The sequence below is a fragment of the Triturus cristatus genome, chromosome 3_1 (genome assembly GCF_964204655.1).
Source record: "Triturus cristatus chromosome 3_1, aTriCri1.1, whole genome shotgun sequence".
NCBI lineage: Eukaryota > Metazoa > Chordata > Amphibia > Caudata > Salamandridae > Triturus > Triturus cristatus.
In genome coordinates, this window is record NC_140583.1 from 776768449 (window position 1) to 776783873 (window position 15425).

Genomic DNA, 15425 nt, shown 5'->3' on the forward strand with positions numbered 1-15425 from the left:
GTTAGAGCTATTGGCATTGCTCATGACATTATTTTTGCTTATGTTTTTTGTTTTTAAAACATTTAAAGAAACGGCATTGTCATGAGCAATGCCAATAGCTCTAACTTTAACAATGCCGAGACCGTTGCATTGTAAATGCTTGTTTCACTTTGGTAGAGCAGAAAAGAGGCTGAGTGATGAAATAGTTTTTTTGTTTTCATGGCAGATCTCTGTGCAATCAAGTGTGCAGGTGTTTTAAATCTTGTAAAAATGCCTTGTTTTTTTTATTACCCTACATTGACGAGTACAGCAGACATTCATACTGCAAGCACCCTACTCACTACAAACTCACGAAAGTCACAGCAAAGCTTCTACTCTGACATTCAATTTGCACTCAGCCAAGCACACCTCTTACTGCACTCACAGTCACACCTCTCACACTACACTAACATAGGTATACCTCTCTCCCCACAATCACATAGGCACATCTCTGACTCTGCACCCAACCAGGCACAATGCCCACGAGATATGCACACTCCACACCATGCCACATAATTCCACTCAACATAATTTCACTCAATGCCACACTATTCAACGCCACACAAATCCATTCCAAACCACATAATTCCACACCAAACCACATAATTCCACAACAGAATTCAAATGCACACCACATATATCCAAACCACAACATATAATTCAACATCATACCACAAAATTCAACAGCACATCACATAATTTATCTCCACTACATAACACTTCACAACACAAAATACCATTCCATATAATTATACTCCATGACACACAATCCCACTCCACATAATTCCAATATACTCAAACACAAATACCACCCACAAAATACCACTGCACACCATGCCACATAATTCTACTTCACAAATCCACTCCACGCCACATAATTCATGCCACAACTAACAATTCCAATCCAACCCACATAATTCCAATACACACCACATACATCAACTTCACTCCATAAATAAGAGACATTTACATTTACAATGCCAATAGCTCTCTTTCTTTTTTTAACACCAAAACACACAGATCTAGAGCTTAGCTCCTACCTATTTTGTTTATTCCACCACCAATAAAGCAAAGCTATCCATACAGTTCCACGCCACACAATTCAACTCCACACATTTCGAATCCACACAACATAATTTGACACCAAACCACATAATACAATTCAACAACATAAATACACAACACATCACATACATCCGATCCACACCACACAATTCCACATCATGCCACAAAATTCAACAGCACACCACATAATTAAACTCCACTACATACCACTTCACAGCACAAAATACCATTCCACGTTATTACCCACCATAACACACAATGCCACTCCACATAATTCCAGTACACTCAATACCACATAATTACTATCCACATAATTCCACAACACACCATGCCACATAATGGCGAGAGGATGTAGCCTTACAGCTAGAGAGGTCGACCTCGAAGCTGGGGAACCGGGTTTGTGTCTCGGCAACGACGCTCAACATCCTGTGATTATGGGCAAATCACTTAATCTCCCCGTGCCTAACAAAAATGAATGTGTGCATCTGTAACGAAAGTGGTGCTCATGTAAAGCGCTCTGATACTCGATGTCTTGGGTCTAGTTTGTGCTATATATTTTTTTAAAACACTCCACACCACACAATTCTACGCCACACAATTCCACAACTAATTCAATCCAACCAACATAACCACACTACACACCACATATATAAACTACCTAACACACAAGTAAACGACATTGCCACTTACAATGCCAATAGCTCTAACTCAAACAAATGTGAGACTATTGCAATTCCAATGCTTGTTTTCATTATAATATAGGACAAAATCCGGAGTAGAGCAGCACATCACGCATAGACTTGTGAAACTTGGCAGCGATGTATCCTCCTTTCTCTTTGCAAAGGGGGAGGGGGCGGGATGAGGTGGTTTATCGTACCTTCCTTTCCACCATGTCCAAGCGAAGCAGTGGGTGCGCTCCCGCGTTTAGCAGGGCTCTGCACTCAATAATGTAATCTGTGACGTGTGAAGTTGTGAGCAGAGCATATGGAGAGTCATGGCAGCGTAACGACCTGTAACTGGGGGATCTGAGGTGTTTTTTAAGTTTTGTAAGGTAACCATGACACTTCTTCGGCTGACGTTGTGTATGGGATTTTTTACAGTTTCTTATTTCATGTTATTTTGCATGTCAGATAGGAACCATAACTTTGCTTTAATATAGTTATTTCACAGTATATTGTATAATAAATATGACATTTACACCATTAACATTGGACTTCATGTCAATTCTAAGGTCCAATGCATTTCTTTGTTCTCGTGAGATACACGTATATCTAGCAAAATATGTTTCCCCCAAATGAAGTTTTCCCACTATTCTTTCTCCGGGCGCCCCCTCTCCGCCCCGCACCTCACCCCAGCCAGGCGCACAGATATCGCATTACTGGAATAACAGGATGTTGGATTCGAGAGGCATTAGCAGAGGGCAAAGTTCCAAAGCCCGCCCTTCCCTCCCTGGCCGAGACACGCCTGACCTCTTTGTAACCCTTGGGGAGCTTTTCTGCCTCACACTTAAACTTTCATTGGGTCATGGTTTGTGGAAAAGGTATTTGTGGGCGGGGGGAGGGGGTGGGTCCCATCTCCCCCACCCACCCCTCACTTCACTCTAAAATTGCAATAATTCTGGTTAGCCCACTGCTTGCCAGTGACAGCCCCATCCTTTTAGACTGATGACGCACTATGGAAAGAATTTAATTTGCCCGTGGGAGACTTATTCCTAACAGGAAATCGTCGAGACCTGGACTTGAACGTGTCCTGGAATGTCTGTGTGTGTGTGCGTGCGTGTGTGTGCTTCGACGACGCTGGCTGCTTCCCAGCGGAGCAGCAGCGCCCCCGGCCTCGCAGTGGTACTGAGAAAGCATGGGTAAACCTGGAGGCCAGGACAAACAGTACTGACAGGAAGGAGGGTGGAAAAAAGCAGTGCTTAATTTGTAAAAAAATAAAAAAATAAATGCCTGGGTCCTCTTTAAGAGGCCACTGCAGCTTGCACTACCAATTGCCCCAATACGTGCCGCCAGTGACGGAATTAACACAACTCAGGGCACAAGTCCTAAAAAAAAAGCGTACTGCCTAACCTAGTTAGGCAGTACGCTAGTGACGTCGTGCGCGACATCACGGCGCACAACAGCGCATGACGTCACCCATGGCATGGCAGGAATTGACATCATAGAAAGTGGCATCACAAGCCACGACTTTACAGGAAGTGGCATCACAAGAAGTGACATCAGATCTAACGCCCTCACATATATATTTAGCAGGTCTATCATCATGTGTACGTTTGAGCGCATTGCGAGGATAATAGCACAGTGAGCTATGGAAGATTATAAGTGACTTCTACACCTTGCAGTCCCCCAGTTTTATGTAACACATCCTGTACATTCATTACAAACATAATTTATTGTACATGTAATATGCACGTGTTGATGTAAAGCGCTCTGACACCCTGTATTGGAATGAGTAGTGCTATACAAGACAAAATAGTGGTACTTAAATTAGTTCAACGACTCCTCAGGGGACATAAGCTCTACTTAAATGCAGTTTGTTTTGTTGTACATACTGGGAAAGACCAACACATCTGGTATTCCTACAGTGCATGCATCTCTCTTAAACAGGGACTGAACAAAGTGAAAAGCTGCTTCTCTTAGTATGTGTGAAGCGCTAACAAGGTGTGAGCCTTTGTTTCCCCTCCGCTTCATTTGCATCAGGTGTGAGGCTCCTGTCTGCTCCCAGCCAAGAGACTGGAACAAAATGATGCCTGTGTTATGGGTCTTAAATAAGACAGCCCCATCCTGTCCCAGCCTGCATGTTGTTGCTTGTTGCAGAAGGAAAGCAGACAACATGCAGGCACTGCTGAAAGTGTCCCAGTGTTTGGAAATTACACCAGGACGAGTTCAGCACATTATTCATTGGGGCCCAAATTCTTGGCAGGGTGGACGCCGTCCACCCGCGTGAAGCCCCCGACGTGTGCCCTGCAACTACTAATCAACACACCCTACAAGTATGACATCATTTCAGACTATTCCAGACCCCAGAGCTACAATAATTGCTTGGGCAGCAGATATTAGTTATTTTTAGTGTTCATTGAAATAATAAACAACATGAACTGTTGTTGTGTTAATCTCTAATTTAGATAAATAGTGCAGACTGTCATAAGTGCCAGTGTTGACACATTTTAAATTCCGGTGCCGAGAACCAGAAACCACCGGCTCAAATTAAGCATTGCAAAGAAGAAGGCTGGAGACTGGCAACAGCACTAAGTGAGCAATTGTAAAATTGATTACAGTCAACGAACACCTCAGAAAACACGGCAACGTGGGACACTTGCACGAACAAAGACAAATAGCATTGCTGGGAGCGAACATGTAAAACTGGAGACCAGTGGCAAGCAATGGAGAGAAAAAGTATTGAGACAGTGATAGTAACCCAAATGCTGACAAAACAAAGACACTGTCCGAGACAAAGGATAGACACAGCATTTAATGCAAGGGTAAAGTTGAAGGACTTAATTGATAGCATTGATAAAACGTATGGAGAATGCTGGACCCCGGGACGATGGACCCTGGAAACTGGCACTGGTGAGCAGGAGTCCGTCTCGGGCAGCACTGCTGCGAAAACAAGGGCAAACCAAGCTGGAGGCCAGAGACAAACACGGGGGGCAATGTACGTTATAGCTAAGAAAGAAAACAACGGAGACAAACACAGGGGTGCACTATGTCATAAAAAACAAGGGCACAGCTGGAGACCAGAGGCGGACACTCGTTGTTCTGAAAATGTGAATGGAGTGAGAGACGTTATAACTAGTGTCGCACACCTGCCGAGGAGTGCTGTTTCTGAGAGGCTGATTCGGGTGGGGCAGTGACAGTTTACACATCGGGCTCATCTCTGAAAGGCTATTGGGGCTGGGGGGGCTGTGACACCACGTGCCAAAAGCGGTCTCTAAATGTCGGTAGGTGCGATACAGAGCACTGAGAGAAGTCACATGTAAAGAGATCCGATGAGAGGTATGTAGGGTCGGAGCATGTGCGCGAATGGCTGCAGCCACGTCTGGTAAGGACCCTTATCCTTGCGCCCCCTCCCTTTTCCCACTTGTGGGGTGTTGTGAAAGGGGCGGCAGACGGAGGCCCATGTGTGGGGGGTGCACGGCTTTCGAGGGGTCGTCAGCCAGGACTCGTGGTCGTTTCCGGGCCGTGCTTCCCCTCTTCCCGCTTGCGATGAGCCCAGGCTCCGCCTCTGGAGTGGGAGAGGGCCGCTGCTGTCAGTGAAGGTACAAACCTTACTCGGGCTGCCCGGACGTGGCTCTCTTGAAACTTCGAGCTAGACCAGATGGCCGATTCCGCAGAGAAGGGCTTCGTGGCCGTGGCCATGAGCCCCGAAGAGCACCCGAAGTGTCAAGACCCGCCGCCGCCCTACTCGGGGCGCCCTGAAACGGGGCCACCCCCTCCACCCTATGTTTTGCAGCCCAGCCCCGCGTCCGCGATGAGCTCCAGCCGCCACGACACTGTGCAGCTGACGGTGCCCACAGCCCCGCCGCCCAAAGACTACGTGCTCTGGTCTCTCTTCAATGCCATGCTCTGTAACTTCTACTGCCTGGGCTTCGTCGCCCTCGCCTTCTCCGTCAAGGTGAGTCTGGCCGCGGCGAGCGTGACATCTCTTTCGTCCGCTCGGCTGCTCTTTGCTTCACCCATTCGGTTTCCACCCGAGTCAACTCGTTATAATTTTATCTTCTCACTTCACTAACTCCGCGTTTTTCTTACTACCAGTTATTTTCTCACACTCACTTTCTCTCCTTTACTCTCTAAACTATTACTTTCCCACTTCCTTACTCCGCATTACTTTCTTACCCGCCCCACCTGTTCGTCTCACACTCACTTTCTCACTGTCACTCACTGACATTCCATTATTTTCTCCCTGTTACCTTCTCGCTCGCCTTTACTTTCTTATTGTCCCTTATTTCCTGTTATGTTCTCACTAATTTTCTTCCCACCCGTTTTCTGAACTCCTATTGGTCCAATGCCTCTATTTCAATCTGATTTTCTTCCCCTCTCGTTTCACCTCTACCTCTGTGACCCCATTCTTTCCACCCTTCATTTCTTTTCTGTATAGATGTGGGCTAAAGTCCCCCCTAATGTACATTACAAGGCTATAGCAAGTCACCTTAGAGTTCATGACCACATAGAGGAACTCACCCTGTGGCCTCATTCCTCTCCCTATATATATATATATTCACTGAAAAAACCATAGGTTTCACACATGTTATAGTTAGCTGGACATTTTACTGATAAAAAACCAATGAAATTCCCCCGTTATAGTTACTGTAGGCAACTATAACTCACGCGACCGTAATCCTCTGCTGATGCTAATACTGTATTTAGACACTTATTTGCCCATGTCTTCTTCCATTAAATTTTAGCTATACATATATTACAAATATTTTTTTTTCATAAAGACACATATGTCATCAGCAGAGGATTACGGTCGCGTGAGTTATAGTTGCCTACAGTAACTATAACGGGGGAATTTCATTGGTTTTTTATCAGTAAAATGTCCAGCTAACTATAACATGTGTGAAACCTATGTTTTTTTCAGTGAATTTGCAAGGTTTTTTAAATGCTAATTCCTAACTATAACGTGTGTGAAACCTATGGTTTTTTCAGTGAATTTGTACGGTTTTTTAAATGCTAAGTTACTTTACGCCATTTGTGGCGTGCGCGCCCACTTAACGCAGTTCGTTCCGTGCGCGCACAGTGAGCACGCGGTGCGCTTTGCGCACCGCGTGCCCACGTTACGCTAGATGGGCCATGAACGCACGATGCGCTTCGCGCACCGTGCGCACATGGAGGACATGGTGGACATGGTGGAGAGGTGTGGCTCACTGGTTAGAGGTGGCAGACCCGTAAGCAGAGAATCGGCTAGGGACCAGGGTTCAATTCCCGACGCGGCAGGGTCGTGGACCAGGGTCAAAACAGACTTGATAATTCTCGCCTCGGTACCTACTCTAACCAGGAACACACTCGGCAACTCTGGGCATTAAGCTTGCCTCATCTCTACAACGGCCCCCCACAGACGCCGGGGATGCCTGGTTTCACCTTGGAGATACCCAGAAAGGGACCATCTCACAGGGATAGCCAGGACGGGTTCCCCAGCGGTCTACAGCACCGGGACGCCCCGTTGCTGGGGCAGCTGTGCGCTTTACAAGTCTACAACATTTACAACATTTACATATGATGAGCATCGTTGTGACAGGTAAAATATATGTTTTGTTTAGCTCTGATCAGCCATGCACAAAAGGTGCCCTTCGGGCACCTTTTGCACACGGGGTGGGGAGAATGTGGATATATATATTTTTTTTTTATTATTTCTTACCGTACGCGTACGGTAAGCGTAATCGGCGAAGTTTTCGAAAAAATTTAAATTGCTTTTTTTCACTTGGGGGATCGTTGGGGACTCCCTCGACATGGCTAGGTGCTTGGGAGCTGTGTAAACAGCCCCTTTACATGTTTTTGCACTTTGTTTTTCAACCCCCTGTTAGAGTGCGAGAGAGAAAATGGCGGCCGCCGCTTCCTGGTTTCGACCGATTCGAATGTTTACTAAGATCTAAGGGCCAATCAGAATCGCGCTCGCGCACGCCACCGTACGCGTACGGTAAGCGCACCGTAAGCGCACCGTAAGCTGGCTCAGATATATATATTGATTTAAAGGCTATTTTCTCAGAATCTACTGAACAGATTTACACCAAACCTACAAAAGGCACTTCCTTGACCTGAGGACTACCTCTCTGCCAAATTTCAAGTAATTCTGTTCAGCCGTTCGGGCTGTAGCTGTGTCTAAAGGTCCTATGGAAAAATGCATGGGAAAAACGCGTTTTGGGACCCCCCTTTTATCTCAGCCCCCGCTTGACGAATCCCCCCGAGACTTTCAGGGTAGGAGCGGAGCGTAGCGCCCCACCTATTTTGAAAAATTCGCGAGGATTCGTCGACCGGCGCCAAAGTTATTCAAAATAGAATGTTGCGTATTTCCTATGGAAACGTGGTCCTAACTATAACTACCTACTGGCGACCGCCAGTAGGTAATATATATATGGTCATGGAACTCCTCAGTAACTTTCAATATCCTTACAATGAGCAGCAGGGGGTATGTTATTCCATATAATTAAGGCTCCCGGTTTTCAGTTTAATGGATTTTTGCATATAAATACAGACGGAAAAATATTTTTTCTTTGTCTGTAGTTATAAAGTGAAACGGAAAAATGTAAGTAAATATGTTAACTGAGATTTTTTTTACAATAATGTAACATGTTTGCCTTTGTGGATTGGTCAACCAGGTTTCAGCTGCTTTCAACGCTGGCTTTTTGTTAGGGGTCCCCTGTGAAATGGATACAAAAAAAGAACCACTTTTGCTGGAAATGTCATCTTTTTCCTGACATTTTTCTCTTCCACAGTGCAGCCTTGGGACGGAGAAAAAAAAGAAGGAACAACACATTAAAAACACGTAAAAATAGACAAAACAAGATACGGTAGTCTCAAAGTGGCCAGATTGGTTTTTATTCACGCTCAAACACAGTAGCAGCACTTTGCAAAGTTTGCCAGTTAAGCACTACTTTCGTTTTCTCCACTCTTTGAACAGCATTGTTTTCCAGTGTGGGGAAGTGCGCCATTCCTGGACTAGACTGACTAGGTTGTTGCCATAACACAGGCAGATGGTAAGGGGCCATCAGGCCTCCTTTTGTTGTAGTATCCTGTCTGGGAGCTATGGGGGTGGGTAGGAGACTCACACCTAAAAGCAATGGAGGGAAAACAAATGCCCACAGCCGATCACTTCTCAGGCGCTTGAGAGAGGCCTGCTTTTTACTTTCTTCATTCCCTGTAAATGAGATGTAGGCATGCACTGTAGGAATGTTAGATGTGTTGGTCTGTCCCAGTATTTACACAAATAACAATTGAAGTACCTCTAATTTGTTTGATTTCCTTTGTAGTGCTATAGCACTACTCATCCCAATGCAGGGTTTCGGAGCGCTTTGCTTCACACATACACATTATACTTTGACAATAAATCATATGTGTGTAAATCAATGTGTTACATAAGACAGTGAGGGTTACAAGCAGCCACGGTTGGTAGTGGGAGTAGCTGCCGGCGGTGACGTGGGGAGGGGCAGGGTGGGGGGTCGTAAACTATGGATTACGGAGGTGTTCAGGTAAGTACACATATAAATAAATAAAACAAATTTCGTTGCGTGCACTGCATCACATTTGGGGATGCAGTGCGCGCAACGAAATTCGTTTTATTTATTTATATGTGTACTTACCAGTAAACCTCCTTAATCCATAGTTTACTACCCCCACCCTGCCCCTCCCCCTCCCCACGCCACCGCCCGGCAGCTACTCCCACTACCAACCGCGGCTGGTTACAAGGTGTAAGAACCACATGTCCTTCATAGCTCACTGTGCTATATTAGAAGGAATTCAATTTATGAACTGAAAGTAACAAAAGGATCTTTTTGTTAAAAATAGTAACCCATTTACCCATCTACATAAATCTATCTAAACCTAGTGCGCATTGTCTATTTAAATAAATGTGAAAAAATACTAGCTGCAGCATCCTTATCTTGCTTGTTATTAAAATAAATGTGGATACGTACAGATAAAATGACCCAAAAATCAATTAAACACATGAAAAAAGCTGTTAGATATTTGTTGCAAAAAGATATTAGAATCAGTTTGATACAAGTCAGTGTTTTTTGAAAGGAGGCGCAGTAGCTTTGAAGGTGTGGAAACATGCAGAAAGATTCTAACTTTTCTATATTTACCTAAGCAGTGCAAAAAATAAAAATAAACATGTTGCCATAAATATTTCCTTTCTGCTTGTCACTATACAGCTAGGCATTCAGTTTGTTCCTTAAACAGCTGCAAAACTGTTGCAGAACTCAACTATAATAGGCTGTTACCGTTGAGTTCTAATGTAATTTATTTATAATAGACAACTGGGTGCGTATCAAAGAAATTAGAGACATGTTTTTATACAGGGATTGCAGCATCCCATGTATTATAACAATAGTAATACTGTATAATAGAAAAGCGCTGTATTCCACTTGCGCTCCTCTCTCTTCTCCACTCCCCTCCTGTACTCTTTTGTCATTCTCCTTCCCTTCCTCACCTCCCACTCTGTTTCTCTCTACCTGTCACTTTGCCTTTCTGTACCTACCTTCCTCTAGACCATATCTCCTTCCCCTCTTTTGCATGCCTTCATTTTACATATTAATGTGCGTATGTACATAGACAGGCATGCAAATAAATACACGGACACTGATACATATCTGTACACATTTAGCACACATGCTTGTATACATACCTAACCTGTTTATAAATACGCACACCTACATGCACTTACATGTGCATTTGACCACAATAAAAAATATACATGTAGGCACTTGTATGGGCACCCACATACACAATCTGTGTACACACATGTAACTATACATCTGTTCACACAGTCAAATATGCATGCACATCTGTGCATGTGTACCCAACAAACATATGTACATTACAGAGCCATATGCAGAAGCAGACATACCAATATTCACACTTACCTCAGAAACATCTTGCACAGGTGGACACACATGCTAGAGTATACAATTATACCCATGTAAACAAACTTATGTATGCACATGCACAAATATACTTAAATGTACACACACACATATATATATTTAATTTTGTCCTCATGTCATCTCAAGTTCGCAAGCACCCTCTTGATCCATCCACTCCCTTGCTTATTTCAGGGCCCTTTATCAGGCACTGTCCAGGCCGAAGCACCTTCCGACACCATGCACCTGAGAGTGACCAAGGGTATAATCATCGGACGTCACAGACACCAATCCAATTCCAACAATTTCCAAACTGACCCAAGTTCTGCCTTAGCCCTATTCCGACTGAGCATGTTGTCCATCTCCCTAAAGTATCTCACTGAGTTCCACCACCCGCACAGTTGGAGGTAAAGATTGACACCACTGTTTACATATCTCCCCTCTTGCCAGAAGAATCAAATAAAATATTTAAAAGGCTTTGAAATTTCGATCTTGCTGTACCACACCGATCATGACCAATGTGTGGCATACCTTCACATCCCAACCTGCGGTCTTCCAAAATTCAGTCAGGATGGGACAGCTGGCAAACATATAAACATTGTCCACTTTGCGGGCTCCACATCGCTTACATCTGGAATCCCCATCACCTCTTATCTTTGCCAGCTTCACCAGGGTCCATTAGATTCTGTGCAAAGTGAAGAAGCGGTTTCTCCATCGGGCAGCAGATTTTATCCCAGTATAAAGCATGCTTATAGATACTTTCCATAGTTCTTCTATCTCCGCACTTGACAAATATCCTTCCAAAACGAGATAGGGGGGGCTGGCATGCCTTCTTCCGCTGCTGCCACCATGTATTCATACCAGCATGAGACCTCCTTCCTTGGTTTCAGATCCTGAAGATCCTTTTCTATCGAGTTTCCCTTAGCTTCAATTCTACCCTGACTTCTAAACCAGGCAGTCATCTGGTAGAACTTGAACATTGACAGTCTTGAACCTTGATCGTGCCCACATATATATTGTATTGGCATTTATATAGCGCTTACTACCCCTGGCAAGACGCAGAAGCACATGAATATGTATATGCATCCACACACATCCGTTCAAATATGGGCACACTCACTAGTGTATAAACTGCCCATCACAAACACAGGCACACCCATGAGAGGGACAGTGTCTAGAGGTTCACCACACTTTAACTGGGCCCTAACAACCCCACCAGTGCAGGAGCTTTCACAAAAAAAGTTTGCGCTATAGCTCAAAACGCTGAAAGGATTTATACCAAACTTGGCCTGAAAGTAGAGCTTTATACTGTAGACATGCTTTTGTTGATTGGGTTTAAATGAGTTCTGTTGTGTTGGCGATACAAGCGTTTAAAAAAGTTGGCAAGTGGTCTATAAAGGGTTAACACTTATGCATATCTCTCCCATTTGGGATCTGCAGTTCCCATACAAGTCCAGAAATTGAAAACGTTCAAATCTGCGGTTCCAAAGTTGTAATGGTGGATCTAAGAGCTCTGATAGGCGGGTGTATGACAAAACGTTCACTTGGAAAAAACCTTTCAGGACGCAGGGCAAGATCCCTGCGGCTTGCATAAAAAAATAAAACGTCTTATGATGGGGCAGCATGAGCACTGCCTGACTCCTACACTAAAAGTGAGGGGATCATAGAAGGGTCCCTTTGGGGAAATAAAAAAAAAGGAAAAGAGTTGTGGGATCCACAGTACCTTTTTGGGAGCCGCAGATCATCGGCACCTAAAATGATGGCCTGATCAATGGTACTAACAAACTTACCTTGGACCGTAGCCAAAAGTGGAGGTGCCTGGCATCCCAAAAATGTACTGCAGATCCAGGTCAAGTTTCATGGCCTGGTATTGCAAATCTAAGGTAAGCTTCACCAAGGCATGGGCCAGTGAAGTTTGCTCTGGTTTTTCTGTTCTAAAGCATGACGTTTGACCTGGATAGTAAATGTAAAATGAGGATCCGTGGACCGATCCCTCCAAAAAAACACAGCCTGGTGGCCTGGTGTGAGAAGTTGGCCTGATGTATGATGTCACTAGTTCTAGTGTACACCTTATATCAGTCCAAGCAACCCTTATGGCGATTGGTTGTAAAGTCAACCTTATAGACCAGCTATCCTAGTGGTAGCATGGACAAGAGCAGTCTTAGGCTAAACTCTGAATGGCATGTGAAGCCAGCTGTTATACCATATATAATCCCTTGAATACCAAATGAAAGGACACCACAACAGATATATATATAAAATAAAGTGTATTTATTCTAGTCAAACCCTCAGCACTCTATGAGATTCGAGGTAAGTACAACACAGTCTTATTCAAGCATACATTAAGTCACACAGGCAAGTAATACAGTTAGGCCCTAGGGGCCACGCAAACCATATACTAAAGAAGTGGTATAAGGACCACTGTCACGGAAATAGAATAGGCCTAGGCCTAGGGAATCGCTGGGGCTACACTACCCTACCAACAGTTAGGAAGTGGGAGGCCCACGGGATTCAGGTGCAGAGTGGAAACACTCACGCGTAATGCGTAAAAGTCGATAGAATCACTAGCAGTTAGAAATAAGCAGTTTTAGGACACTTCTGGTATAGCTAGAAAGTCGAGACTCGGAAACTAGACCCTAGGATAGTCAGTACCCTTGTGAGCACCGAAGTACCCAAGTTACCTAGCCCACGGGCTGCGGGTGCATAGGTGTGAACTTGCGTCGGGTTTCGTCGTGGACTTCTATGGATGCCTGAAGGAAAGTTGCTGACAGGCAGTCAGTTAAGAGTGTCCGGTGGATCCCAAGGCCGGGATCAAGAAGGAAGGATACCTGCAAGCAGAAGGGACAGAGTCTGGGTCACTAGCCAGTGACCACGTGGAACCAGGAAGGAACCAGACGATGTCGTGAAGATGCAGGTGAAGAGGTGAAGCTTGTCGCAGAAGCCACGGGTACCAGGAGACGTCGAGGACGACCAGGACCAGGAGGCGAGCTGTCCCACGAAGGCTCTTGCTGTCGGCGGCATCGAAGTCGAACTAGGACTCACCAAGCCTTGGCAAGCGGAACCCACGAAGAATGGAGGACTTGCTTCTGGTGCAGACCAGGAAGGTCTGGGGTGCTTCTCTTTTGCAGAGGAGCAGGCGCCAGTCTGGAGGAGCCAAACCAGCAGTTGAAATTAAAAGGTGTGTCGTCGCAAAGGCCGCTAGCCAATGGGCAAGCAACCGGACAGACGCGGCAAGCAGGAAAATGCAGAAGGGCCCCACGCAGGACTCGTGGAGTGTGGGGGGCTGATCTTCGGTGCAGATGGTGCTTGGGGTTGGGGCTTCTCAATCCCCGGTGCACAACTTCGAGGGTGCCTCAGAAGCTGCGCTGGAAGATACTCGCCACTTTTCCCAGGTAGCCGGTCCCACGTCTCTCGTCGCCTCCACGGATCTCAGCTCGGCTGTGGATGTGGATCAGGGTCGGAGAAGTCTGGAAGTCAGGGCTCTGCAGTTGGTCCCTCGTAGAACTTCAGCAAAGCAAAGGGTAGTCTCTTGATGGTGCCTGTTTGCACAGGGTAGCCACTCCTTGGCCACAAGGGAGATTCTTCAGTCTTCTTCTTTCGTCGAATGTCGAAGGTCCAGAGTTTCTGTTCAAGTTGCAGGTTCAGGATAATCTAATTTAGCAGGGCCCAACTAGCTACTAATATACTGGGCTAGTGGGCTGGGCTACCTGCAAGGTCCCTCCTATGGGTGGGACCAGGAAGGGGAGTGGCTACACCCCCTTTCTTTTGTCCAGTTTTGCGCCAGAGCTGGGGCTGGAGTGCCCCAGCACCGGTTTGAACTAGACTATGCATGGAGCACCTTGTGTGCCCCAGGCATGTCTCATTCCTTTCAGCCCTCCCTGCCCCAATACACTAAAGTCTGTCTGGGGAGGTGCTAGCACCTCCCCAAGCAGGAAACCTATTGTCCAGGCCTCCCTGGCTGGGAGGGCTCCCAGCAGCAGGAGGTCAGACTCGTGTCTGTGGCAGCAGCATCTATTTTGTGATGCTGAGGCTTTGGTGAGAGTTAAACAGCAAAGTAGGATTTTAACATGTCTCTCCCTCTAGAAGGGAGGAATAATATCCTCATTACCAGAAATGGTATGGGGGTATTATTCCAAAGTGTTAGACACCTTACACAACATGTTTTGATAAAGCCAAACCATAGTTACCATAACCATTTAAGATTATAAGGTACTTTAAGAGTATATGGTAGGCTATATCATAGAACAGCTATAAGGACATGGTTCCGAAAGCTGCAGACAGGCTCAGCTCATGCTAGAGCACCATCTCACATGTTACCAAGCACTCTGCCTCCAGGATTGTCACGGCCTGCCATAGGAGTGGCTGATGGTACACATGTGTCTATATATAAGGGTAGATATAGGTATACTATATCTAAGCAAGGGGTGATTACATGACCTTGCCCCAGCTGAGTGATCAGCCAGTTGTGTCTGATTGGAAGGCCAGACCAGGGGTGGCATAATACATGCTGCAGCCCCTGGGAGGCCTAGGATACACCTATGCCCTGGGTACCTAGGGTACACTGTACAGGGTCCAATAAGGTGATCCTTACCAATTGGGTATGTACCTAGGGTACATGGAGTCCATTTTAAAGAGAGAGCAGACAGCCTGAGACCCTGAATGGCAGGATCTCAGGGCAACTAAGTCGAAAAACCAGCTAGACACTAGGCAAAATGTTGGGGGTAACCATAGTCAGATATCCACCTTCCTACACCTGGACGCAGGACCT

At 45.6% G+C, this 15425-nt stretch overlaps 1 protein-coding gene across 1 annotated transcript in view; it reads left to right on the forward strand.

Annotated features, from left to right (window-relative positions):
* Positions 1 to 5027: 5027 nt before the first annotated feature.
* LOC146860998 (dispanin subfamily A member 2b-like) overlaps positions 5028 to 15425 on the forward strand; it is a 28672-nt gene continuing 18274 nt past the window's right edge. The window contains exon 1 of the mRNA XM_085644958.1: positions 5028 to 5697. Within this exon, the coding sequence (XP_085501084.1) occupies positions 5401 to 5697 (297 nt within the window). The 5' untranslated portion in view covers positions 5028 to 5400. The remainder of the gene's footprint in view (positions 5698 to 15425) is intronic.